The sequence below is a fragment of the Acinonyx jubatus genome, chromosome B3, assembly GCF_027475565.1.
Source record: "Acinonyx jubatus isolate Ajub_Pintada_27869175 chromosome B3, VMU_Ajub_asm_v1.0, whole genome shotgun sequence".
Taxonomy (NCBI): Eukaryota; Metazoa; Chordata; class Mammalia; order Carnivora; family Felidae; genus Acinonyx; species Acinonyx jubatus.
In genome coordinates, this window is record NC_069386.1 from 18,874,100 (window position 1) to 18,886,127 (window position 12,028).

Below are 12,028 nucleotides of genomic sequence, written 5' to 3' on the forward strand. Positions count from 1 at the left end.
AGCACCCTTCTAGTTTTAACTCGGTGCCTGCTCTCCAGTTCAGATTCAGCCCCCATGAGGCAGGATCCCTACTTTCTTTTTTAACCCATATAAGTTCTACATGGAGTTCATGCTGCTTAGTAAGGCTTCATAAGCAAAAGAAGCTTGCTTAATAGGACTTGATAAGTGAAGGAAGCACAAGGTGGAAAATGTGGGCTGTCACCAATTGGGGGCGCCTCGGTGGCTCAGTCTGTTTAAGCAGCAACTTTGGCTCAGGTCAGGATCTCAGGATTCCTGGGTTCCAGCCCCACCACCGCTCTGTGCTGACAGCTCAGAGCCTGGAGCCTGCTTCGGATTCTGTGTTTCTCTCTCTCTGTCCTCCCCTCCCCTGCTCGTGCTCTCTCTCTTGCTCTCAAAAATGAATAAACATTAAAAAAAAATTTTTTTTTAAGCTCTCACCAATTGGCCTACATCCAGACTTACCAAAGGTTAATCTATAGAACGGGGGGTCCTCCCGAGAGGGGGAGGGGAGGGATCCACGAGCAGGTGAACGGAGGGGGGTGGAGGGGAGGATTACTACAACTCTCCGAGTTCATTAGCATAGTAAAGAAGTCCAGCAGTCCCAGAACTCACTTAACCCCCCACTCCCAGTGCACCAGAAAATCCCTTTTCCCATCCTCTCTGTTGGGAAATGCCGAGAATAAAATTAATTTCTGAAACGCAGCCATTCCGGGGCCTGTTTCCTTGCGCCGGCAATTAGAGCTGCAGCTGTCACCAGTCCGGCCCTAACGACTTAATCGCTTCCTCTTGCCCCCGCCGCTCCCCTCCCTCCAGTGGACTTGGCGGTGGAGTGCGCCCATCAGGGAGTGTTCTTCAACCAAGGTCAGTGCTGCACGGCCGCCTCGAGGGTGTTCGTGGAGGAGCAGGTGTACGCCGAGTTCGTCAGGCGGAGCGTGGAATACGCCAAGAAACGTCCCGTCGGAGACCCCTTCGACGTCAGAACGGAACAGGGGCCCCAGGTAACCTACCGATGTGTGGGAACCCTGCGTTGAGCGTCTGGAGGCTGGACCAGGCAGCCCCTTTGACCACAGCCCCTTACAGCTCTGGTGCTTTTTGATTCCACGGTCCCTCCTGAAGCAGAAGGGAGGCTGCTTGCCTCCTGAGGCTTTTGTTGAGGCGCCATCAAGGGACAGGGCAGTCCCATCAGGTCTCTGGGCTTCTAAAGTGGGAGCGGACACACACCCCTGTGTGTTGCTCTTTGCAGCAAATAATGCCAAGCTCAGGGCCTTGGCAGGAGGGAGGCGCTCCCAGATCAGAAGGCCTTATGCTTGCACCCTCCAGCCAAGAGGACCCTCCAATTTTTGAGCCGCCAGGATCCCCAGAGGAGAGACCCAGGCAGAGGCTGTCTGACTTGGCTCGTTTCCCTACAAAAGAGGGGTTGTAACCCTGGGCGAAAGGCAGCAAAGTGCAAGCAGAGGCAAAGTACCCAGAGCAGTCTCAGCCTCCGGGCCCTGGAGCTCACATGTGCTATAGGACAAGGTGACCGTCAGAAACCAAAGAGCCCCAGTGGAGAGGGCTCTGGGAACCGGGATGCCTCTCTGGGCGGGCGGAACATGTCACTGGAGGCCTGGTTTTCGAAACTAACGGCAGGATGAAAATGATCATAACCACGAGGTTTAATAACCTCTTTAAAAGGGCACATCCTGTATCACTTTCTTGCTAATTATGCAGTGCTCGCAGATGGATAAATATTTAAAAGAGGGCAGCCTGACCATCCCATGCATTACTGAAATAGAGCTCGACAGCAACCCACTTTTCTCGTAGCCAAAGTCCTGCCCCAGCCACGAAGTTTCAAATCACATGTCAAGACTCACCTACTTATGTCTATATTCTGGGAACTTGCTGCTCGCCCACTGCAGTGGCACCATGTGTTTACATGGGAAGCCATGGATCTGAGTGCAAGTTTGGCTCTATGACTTTGAGAAAGTCCCAAGCTCCTTCCAAACCTCAGTTTCCTCGTCTGGAAAATGGGAGTAATGGATGAATATTATGAATATTTCAAGGCACCTAATAAGTCTTTATTTTTTAAGGAGGGGAGCTGAGCATTAAATGACAGCCTCCCTGATCTAGGTAGCAATGAATGTCTGTGCATGACTTCAGGTCACGTCGGTCAGGTCTTGCTTGACCATCCCGTGGGGACGATCTGGCTGGGGAAGGGGGAGGACCACGTGGAAAAGGTGCATTTCTGGCCACAGTGCCCATCCTTGCCTTTTCCCAGCCCACATGCTCTGTGGCTCCAATGCCATGTGACCCTGGTGGAGAGAAGCATCTCAGCTTGTGGCCAAAACTCCCCACCCTGCCAGACCTCAGCTCCAAACCCAGCGGCCAGTGACACAAAGTTGTCCAGTGGCCTTGGTTGGATTTCAGGTCTGAATGCAAACATGGCCACAAGTCATTATCAAACCCACCGTCATTGTAAAGCTAATCCAGACTCCGTGGGAAATATGTGAGCTGATCCCATAGTAAGGAAACCCTTTCACCCCATCATTATTCATAAGTCTCTTTCCAAGGCTCCAGGCTTGACTTTTGAAGCCAGATACAGAAACCTCTTCCAAGAGAGCAGATCCAAGCAGAATGGGTGTTGATTTCGTCGGTGCTTTTGATGCTGCTGCTAAAAGTCCTTTTGAAAGCTCACTTAAGCCGCCTAACCTCAGCATATTATTTTAGGACACTGTTGGATTTTTTTCTCCCAAAGTGCTTTTTCATCTATGGTAATAAGATTTTTACTCAGAGAGGATTTACAGCTGTCCAAATAGTCAGTCCTGTCTGTCTCATGCCTGTAAAACAGCTAGCTGACCTAGATCGGTGTCCACTGCAGGCAGTTGCTTTGCCGAATGCTCCAAAATCTCTTAGGTTTATTTGGCAACGAGGCACATAAACACTGCACAGGCCACCTGGTGGGGGCAGGATCCAGTGCCCTCTCCAGCAGAACCCAGTGCAACTTTCCACCTGTCCTTCGGGGTCCGTCTGGCTCCGTCTCTGGTGTTGTGCCCCACCGGGCCATTCACTTCTGGCAGGTCTTCTTCCAGCACTGGAAGTCACCAGCTGCCATTTCTTGGAGGACTATTAGATTTAGACAATGTGTTCACATGGACTCATCAGGAAAAGTTGAGTCTGGATATGCAGGCTTTCCACGGGGACCCCAGCACTGCCTATAGGACAGACAGGTGAGAAGTCTGGTCTTACAGGCAGAGAATGGTCACAGCCACTCAGGACCCATAGTTTGATAAAGCCCTACAAGCCCTCTTGGCCTCTGGGGAGGAGGAAAGAGCAGTCCTGGAACTTTTAACCCAAGACCAGGTTCATCCAGAGACAAATTGAGAGAACCTTGAGATATTCCTAGATCCATTACAGTTGTTTAAATTCATTCTCTAGGCGGGAATGCAGACATAGGAGTTAAAACCTAGGGCACATCTAAATGTCAATAGAGAAAAGTCTTTCTTCCATCCTTCTTCCTCTTGCACGGACCTGGTTCTTAACCTTCCCTCCGTGGGTACCCCACAGTCTTAGTTTCTCACATAGCCCTCCAGAATTTCTTTATGTATATATAAGCAAACAGGAATATGTGTTCTGATTTCCCCTGTTTTCACCCACAAGATAACTATGACATCTATACTGCTTGCACCTTGGTTTTTGTGTTCTAATAAGAAATTTGAAGACCTTTCCATACCAGGCCATGAGAACCTGCCTCATTCTTTTTCACAGGTACATAGAATCCTGCTTTATGAATTCACCAGGATTCAAATCACATGTTCTTTTTTTTTAAATATTGTATTTATTTTTGAGATGGAGACAGAACATGAATGTGGGAATGGCAGAGAGAGACACACACACGCACACAGAATCTGAAGCAGGCTCCAGGCTCTGAGCTGTCAGCACAGAGCCTGATGTAGGGCTCGACTCGAACTCATGAACCGAGAGAACATGGCCTGAGCCGAAGTCAGATGCTTCACAGACTGAGCCACCCAGGCGCCCTTACCATGTTCTTTTTCTAATTAAAGTTTATTTATTTTTGAGAGAGAGGGGGACAGAGCATGTGCATGCATGCGTGTGCTAGTGGGGGAGGGGCAGAGAGTGAGGGAGGAAGAGAATCTGAAGCAGAATCCTGATCTGCGCTGTCGGTGCAAATCCTGACGTAGGGCTCGATCCCACAAACTGTGAGATCATGACCTGAGCCCAAACAAGAGTCAGACGCTTAACCAACTGAGCCATCAGGGCACCCCTCAAACGACATGTTCTGATGAACATGTCAGTATGTGCAGTTACACATGATGTTGTATGTCATTTTGTAAACATACAAGGACATCAGTGGGACGGAGTCCCCAAGTGGGATTACCAAGTGGGAGCACATTTGTAATTTCTGCAAGCATTGCCAAATTACCTTCAAAGAAGATGAACCAACTTATGTTATACCAACCTTGTGTGAGCTTGCCTGTTTCTCCAGCCTTACTAATAGGATATGGATTTTGCCCATCCGAGAGTTAAGAACCGTATCTCACTTAGTTTTAATACGCATGTATCTCTTATAAGGAGTAAGGCAGAACATCTTATCATGTTTAAAAGCTATTTGCAGTCCCTTTTCCATAAACTCTGCAGGTGCTTTGCATATTTTTTCCTTATATTTCTGGTCATTTTTCTTATCATTTCCGAGGACTCATTATTTTTTATTTTTAAATATTTATTTATTTTTAGATAGAGAGCAGGGGAGGGACAGAGAGAGAGAGGGAGACAGAGAACCACAAGCAGACTCTGCACTGTCAGCTCAGAGCCATAAGTGAGACTAGATCTCACAAGCCCTGAGATCATGACCTGAGTTGAAATCAAGAGTCAGATGCTTAACAGACTGAGCCCCCCAGATACCCCTCTAAGAACTCTTTAATTTTTTTTAATGTTTATTTATTTTTGAGACAGAGAGAGACAGAGAGCATGAATGGGGGAGGGGCAGAGAGAGAGGGAGACACAGAATCGGAAGCAGGCTCCAGGCTCCGAGCGGTCGGTGCAAAGCCCGATGCGGGGCTCGGACTCACAGACCGTGACATCATGACCTGAGCCGAAGTTGGAAGTTCAACCGACTGAGCCACCCAGGCACCAGGAACTCTTTAAATGCTAGAGAAATTAGCTCCAGTTCTATGAAATGACTTGTCAGTTTTTTTTTCCAGTTTGTTTTTTGCCCTTTGATTTTGCTTATGATGTTTTTGCATTTTTTTTATATAATATACTCAAATTTATCATCTTTTCTTTTTGGCTTTTGGGTTTCACATCATAGAAAGACCATCAACACCCAATATTTACAGAAGCATTCTCCCACATGAGAGAATTTGAGAACTTCCCTGCATTCATTTTTCATGGTTTAATTTTTGATCTGTTTGGAATTTATCCTGGTACAAGGATCCAAAACTTGGAATTTTAACACTGGATCCGCACTTCAGGAGATGACTGGTCTAGGGACGTGCATGATTTGTGCCCACTGGTTCTGAAAAAGCCAGCCTGCTCCTCAGGAATAGTCATCCAAATACACCATTGGGTTTGCTTATTTCTCTTTTTTAATTTAAAATTGTTTTAAGAAAACCAGTTTTTCTGTCTAAAATTCTCAGTTACCGCAAACCAATCACAGTCAAAACTCTGTCTCTCTCAGCCAAAGAGGAAGGGACTTAGAAGCTGGGTCATGGTCACGAACAGGGCACCCGTGGATTAGGGAAGAAAGCCTACTGGGGATGAGGATAGCACTTCTTCCCTTGAGCACATTCTCACAAAAAGGGTGCCCTTTGACAGCTCTTTGGGTGCCATGTCCAAGAGCAGAGTGTTAGGCTAGTGATACAGGGTGCATTCTAGCCCAGGAGATTCCTAGGTAAGGTGGCAGAAGGTGGAGACTTTCTGATGACCTGGCTCCTTACAAACAAGCAGCCCATCCATCTCACCTTCAGGCTTACTCTGCTGTATTTCTGGGGGTTCTGGGTACAGTGGTTAGCTCTCCTTCCTACTTCTCCACATTATGGATGGAAAATTCCAGTAACTGTTACGCTGATCCATGGTGCCCTGTGTGAAGGGCACAGGGGTGCCAGATAACATACATGGCACTCAACTAGATTTGACATTCAAATAAGAAATAAATGACGTTTACCAAACATTGGTTTGGTATATACTTATGCTGAAAATGTCATTTATTGCTTTTCAAAAATTCAAATTTAATTGGGCATCCTGTAGTTTTATTTGCTAAATCTGGCAGCCTTCCCAGGAAGCGAAAAGTTGGGAGAGCAAAGAATGTGACCACTTCAGATCTTGTTTCATTCATGGATTTGCTTAACAGCATGGAAGAGGTCAGTCATATGAATAAACCCTACACCTAGAGAAGATGAGAATAGCCTATCTCCCCCTCTCTCCCCTGCTCCAAAGAGCCTAGATGTGTGCATCAGAGGAGTATTTGTATACAAGGCACATCTGCTCCATGACTTACGACTTAGCAAGAACATATAGGGGTAGGACAGCTGATCATGTGAAAGGCCATTGGACTCATAAGGTGGCAGCCACTGCCCAGAAGGAATCCAGGCTGTACTTCTCATTGTGTTTTGCAGATTGACCAAAAGCAATTTGACAAAATCCTCGATCTGATCGAGAGTGGGAAGAAGGAGGGAGCCAAACTGGAATGTGGGGGTTCGGCTATGGAAGACAGGGGGCTCTTCATTAAACCCACGGTCTTCTCAGAAGTTACTGACACCATGAGGATTGCCAAAGAGGAGGTACTGGGCACTGCAGGAAAAGCTTCATTCCATGGGGACTCTTATGGGACTCGAAGGGGGAGCGGGCTGGGCCTTTCAAACAGAAGTCTTCTCTAGGGCTTGGGCATCCCAGAAGTCTTTGTGCAGGGAACGTTTTCTTTTCTCCTGTGGCCTTCTTCCTCTCCTTTGGGGTCCTGAGAGAAGCCATCTTGCCTACCTGCCTTTGGGAACCCCAAGCACTGTATAGCAGGTGCAGAGTTTGTTCTAAACCCCCCATTTTCACACATCTCTGGGGATCAACCGTCCCTCTTCTGTCTTCTGACACATCCTTGGGTTAGCACATGCTGGAAGGCTCTTGCTGCCTATAGGTTCACAGTCCACAGCTGCCTTCATTCCCCCTAGACTGAACTGAAATGACAAGTGTGTTGATGCAAAGAACACCTCACGGCTGGAATTCTCTATGAAGTTTTCCACCATGAACATCTTTGCAAATGGTGGACCTCCATATGACTTCCTTATGACCTCCATAAAAGTGTGATTCTAACTTTGTATTTCAATCTTACCATTAATCTAGATGGAAACTGGTTCCCACCTAGGGTCCTGGGTGGTTCGATCCTGGGATGTGGTCTTTTGGGACGTGTGAGAAAGTGAATTACTGCCTTCCTGTGGGGGTATTTTACAGACTTTTTCTTAAAGATTTTTATGGGATTTTTATTTTTATTTTGCATAACAAGGAACACTGTCTCATCCCCTCCCCTGGGAGTTATTAGGGAAACATTTTATGGCATCTTCATTGATGGAAAATGTACCACCAAGAGGTCGGGGCACACAGTTCTATGTGTGTTCCGTGCCTTGCAAACACCCTTGGCAATAACTTTCTCCAAGAAAAACTTGGAAAGTTTTGTCTTCTGTGTATGTCAGTATGCAGGGTCTATGCCAAAGCTCAAGGGCTGGGGCTTCTCAGAAGCCCTGATGACAATAAGAGATCATAAGCCTGAAACATACTTTCAGTTGATATTTTAATTTTTCATTGTAATCCTTCCCTTCAGATGTCAACCATCACGTAAATAAAAAGATCTCTGGACATTCTTTTTCCTCTGGTCGTCATTTCTCCTGCATGTAAGCACTCTGGGTACATGGAGAAGGCATAAAACGAAGGCAGTGTTTGCTCAGAGTGTGTGTGCTTCGTTCGAACATGACTCTCATGGCCATTCTTGCAATTAATCCTAGATTTTTGGACCAGTGCAGCCAATACTGAAGTTCAAAAATATCGAAGAAGTGATAAAAAGGGCAAATAGCCTTGAATATGGACTCACAGCAGCCGTGTTCACAAAAAACCTCGACAAGGCCCTGAAGCTGGCTTCTGCGTTGGAGTCTGGAACAGTCTGGTGAGTAGAGGGTGTGCGTGTTTCGGCTCTCCTGAGTTGCTGACTTGCTAACTTCATTACTCTTCTGTCGACAGAGAGATGCTAGTTGTATGTTATGTGCGAAGCACCGCCTTAGTGCTTTGCTCAATACTCATGACTGCCTCTGAGACAGGGACCGTCATCGTCTCCATGTTACAGATGAGAAAATCGAGACACAGAGAGACTGGGTGATTTGCCTAGGGTCACATGGCTAGTATGTGGCACAGCAGAGCCCACAGCCCACTGGGCAACTCTGGTGTCCACGTAGCTCTGGTGTCCATGTTCTTGACCACCGTGTCATGCTGTCCCTTGGACTTCACTCCCTCTCGCTTTAATTTTGTATTCTGGTTCTAAAAGCAGCGCATGGTCCTGTTCAAAGTGTGGGTGAAAGTCCCTGCTTTACCAGCAATCCTACAGATGACATTATCCTCATTTTATTTTTTAATGTTTTTTAATGTTTATTTTTGAGAGACAGAGAGAGACAGAGTGTGAGTGGGGAGGGGCAGAGAGAGAGGGAGACACAGAAGCAGAAGCAGGCTTCAGGCTCCGAGCTGTTAGCACAGAGCCTGGTGCGGGGCTCGAGCCCACGAACTGTGAGATCATGACCTGAGCCAAAGTCGGATGCTTAACCAACTGAGCTACCCAGGCACCCCATCCTCATTGTAAAGATGATAATGCTGATAAACATGAATGGGGGCTCAGAGAGGCTGGGTAACAAGACCAGAATCCTATGACCAAGCAGGAGAATTTTGAGGTCAGGGCTGGCTCATTTCAAAGCTGAATCTTACTCCCTTATGCCATAATTTCACCCTCCTTTCTTCTCCCCCTTGACATTCCCTTCCTATCCCAGTGAAGAGATTTATCCTTGAGAATATTTGAATTTTAGGGGCACCTGGGTGGCTCAGTCGTTTGGGTGTCCGACTTCGGCTCAGGTCATGATCTTATGGCTTGTGGGTTTAAGCCCCACGTCGGGCTCTGTGCTGACAGCTCAGAGCCTGGAACCTGCTTCCGATTCTGTGTCTCCCTCTCTCTCTGCCTTTCCCTCGCTCGTGCTCTCTCTCTCTCTCTCTCTCTCAAAAATGAGTAAACATTAAAAAAAATGTTCGAATTTTAGCTTCTGGTGGGAAGAATGAGAAGACAGAAGTTGAACAACCTGTTCCCATTATTAAAACTTAGACAAAAGTCACTCTTGAGGCAACAGTCTGCTTCAAGTGCCTGACAGCCGAGATGCATGCACCCCAGGTGGGTCTTCTCCAGGTAATCATGAGCGTCTTCTGTTCTTCCTCCAGGATCAATTGCTATAATGCCATCTACGCACAGGCTCCATTTGGTGGCTTTAAAATGTCAGGAAATGGCAGAGAACTGTAAGTATTTCTGTTACTGCACGCCCACCAGCAGGTGGATAAAAAATAGACTACATTCGCAGGGTGGTGGGGACATGTACTCCAGTCCGGTGACCTTGCCCCGTGCTCCTGGGTGGCAGGCTGGGTCAGCTGTGTCAGGAAGGCTGGTGGCCCTTTCCCTCTGGGGCTGCGATGGATCCCTTCCATCCACCATCTCCTTCCCGCCTTCCCACTCCTGCCCTTCCCTGCCCTCATTCTCATGCTTCCCTCCTTCTGGCCCCAGGACCAACCTCTAGCCTCAGCTCCTGTGTCCTTCCCAGCACCCACCACACATGGAGATGTTCCTTAGAGACTTGGCATAGGCTCCTTGAGTGAGGACAGGGGCAGAACTGGAAAAGTGCACTCTTTGCCAGACTCCCACAAACTCCAGCCCTCAGCAGGGGAGATGGGCTCTTTCCCAGGTCGGGCTCTGGTGCTGTCCACCCCACCAGCAGAGGCTCTAGGGACAGACTCTGGGCTACTCTGGCTCCTTCTGGGTGCTGCTTTGGGAGACATACTGCCCCGTCCTCTGTGGTTCCATCAAACCCACTCATATTCCTCCAGAGCTCCTGCACATCTTGCCCGCTGGGAAGATGAACTCCATGAGTAGACTAACGGACAGGCCTTCTTGTGTCTGGCCTGAGATAAAAGGTCCAGACACAGGGCTGGACAGAGCGTTCCGGGAGTGGACACACTGCAGTTTCCAGCTGGACGATGCCTTCTCTCCCACATCCTTCGTGGTGGTGCTTGGGGTTTTATTAGTCTTTGTGGACAAACAGCTTCTAGGATCACTCTTCCCAGGGGGACCATCTGTGACAACATGCAGGGCTGCTCCTGGAACATCTCAAAGGGCTCCAAGCTCTTCCTCTTAGTTAAACAGTTTGTATTATTTATATACAAATGCATTACCTCGTCCTCGTTTGGGCATCTTCCAGTGGGAGCACTCAAATGCTTCTCCTCGGCTCGGGCCCTATTGGAGCTTTTGGGCAACTCCCCTTCCAGATTCTTAATAAAGATGTTATTATGAAACAGCGGGGCTGGCTGCCCTCCCTGAACAAATGCTTTTGACCAGTCTCCACAGCATTGGGGTCCCTTCCCCTGTGTTGGTCTTTCTCTCTAATCCATTTCTGAGTCATGGCAAATATGCCAGAACCATCTGAACATCTGAGTAGAGTGTATCCATTGGTGTCGTCCTAATTCCTATGGCTGGTTTTCCCTTCAGGGAACTTCAGTAAATTCTTGGCGGTGAAAACCCTTTGCAGAAATCATGTTTCATCCCCTGAGTGGCTTGTTTGTGTTGTGTTCTGTGAGTCTCTGCTTCATTTTCTTTTCACACCCACCTGCCCGAGAGAGACATGAGGCCTGGGCCGGGGTCACCTGCATCCCCGTCAGGGCCCCCCAATAGCCATAGTATGGGTGACAACTGGCATTTGCTGAGAACAGAGTCAGCCAGGCTCTGTAAGAGCACTTTCGCGTGTGTTCATTGATTCCACGCTCACACCATCTATGAGATGGTGTCTCATTGTGCTCTGGTGGCTATAACAACACCACAGACAGGCGGGCTTGAACAACAGGCATTGATCTCTCAATGCCTGAGAGTTCTGGAGGCTGGAAATCTGAGATCAAGGTGCCAGCAGATTTGGGGTCTGGCGAGGGTTACCTTCCTAGTCCATAGATGGCTGTCTTCTCACTGTGTCCTCACATGGTGGAGGGGTAGGGGAGCTGTCTGGAGTCTCCTTCATAAAGACGCTTATCCTATTCGTGGGGATAACCACCTCCCAAATGCCTTCACCTTGGGAGTTAGGGCTTCAGTGTATGAATTATAGGTGGGCACAAACATTGTCCACTGTAGATGGCTAGTACTACTACCCTAATTTTTGGATGAGGAAACCCAAGGATGCTAGGGAGGGTCCCTGCCTTTCCCAGGTCACACTGCCCATAAGTGACAGGGGTGAGGTTGAACTCTTGGACCCACCACACCACAAGGCCTTCCTCAACAGGGATGTCACCCCTGTGAGCCACCTGGAATGAAGTCAGCCAGGACATTGGTGTCCTCTAATCAGCTGCCTTCGACCAGTGACAGCTGAGGGCCCCAGAACCCCACACCGTCCTCCTCCCAGAGGCCAGCTTCCTGCTGCAACAAGAACTTGGGCCCCCAACCAGATGGCCTTGGATATGGAAGCCATGGCAAGGGTGTGTGGGACCCACCTGACTTCTAGTGTGCACTCACTCACGCCGACTATTGCTCATTACTTTCCTCACCTGTGTCACTTCTGTCCCCCTTCCCCCTGCTCTGACTGTGCCTCCGGGTCCTCAGCATCCCCGCCTGGCACGGAGCACAGCCCATGTTTCATCCTGCCACAGTCGGGACTTTTCTCGATGTGTTTTTTTGACCCTTGGCATATACTTTCCCAAGGCTTTAGATAAAGTACTTTAACATAATTCCCAGGGAGCCTGGAAACTGACTTGCAAACCAATTTCCATT

At 48.3% G+C, this 12,028-nt stretch overlaps 1 protein-coding gene across 1 annotated transcript in view; it reads left to right on the forward strand.

Annotated features, from left to right (window-relative positions):
* Positions 1 to 12,028, forward strand: part of ALDH1A3 (aldehyde dehydrogenase 1 family member A3) — a 38,847-nt gene that overhangs the window by 21,057 nt on the left and 5,762 nt on the right. Inside the window, exons 9-12 of the mRNA XM_027067927.2 lie at positions 814 to 998; positions 6,612 to 6,776; positions 7,986 to 8,143; positions 9,451 to 9,525. Of these exons, the coding sequence (XP_026923728.1) occupies positions 814 to 998; positions 6,612 to 6,776; positions 7,986 to 8,143; positions 9,451 to 9,525 (583 nt within the window). The remainder of the gene's footprint in view (positions 1 to 813; positions 999 to 6,611; positions 6,777 to 7,985; positions 8,144 to 9,450; positions 9,526 to 12,028) is intronic.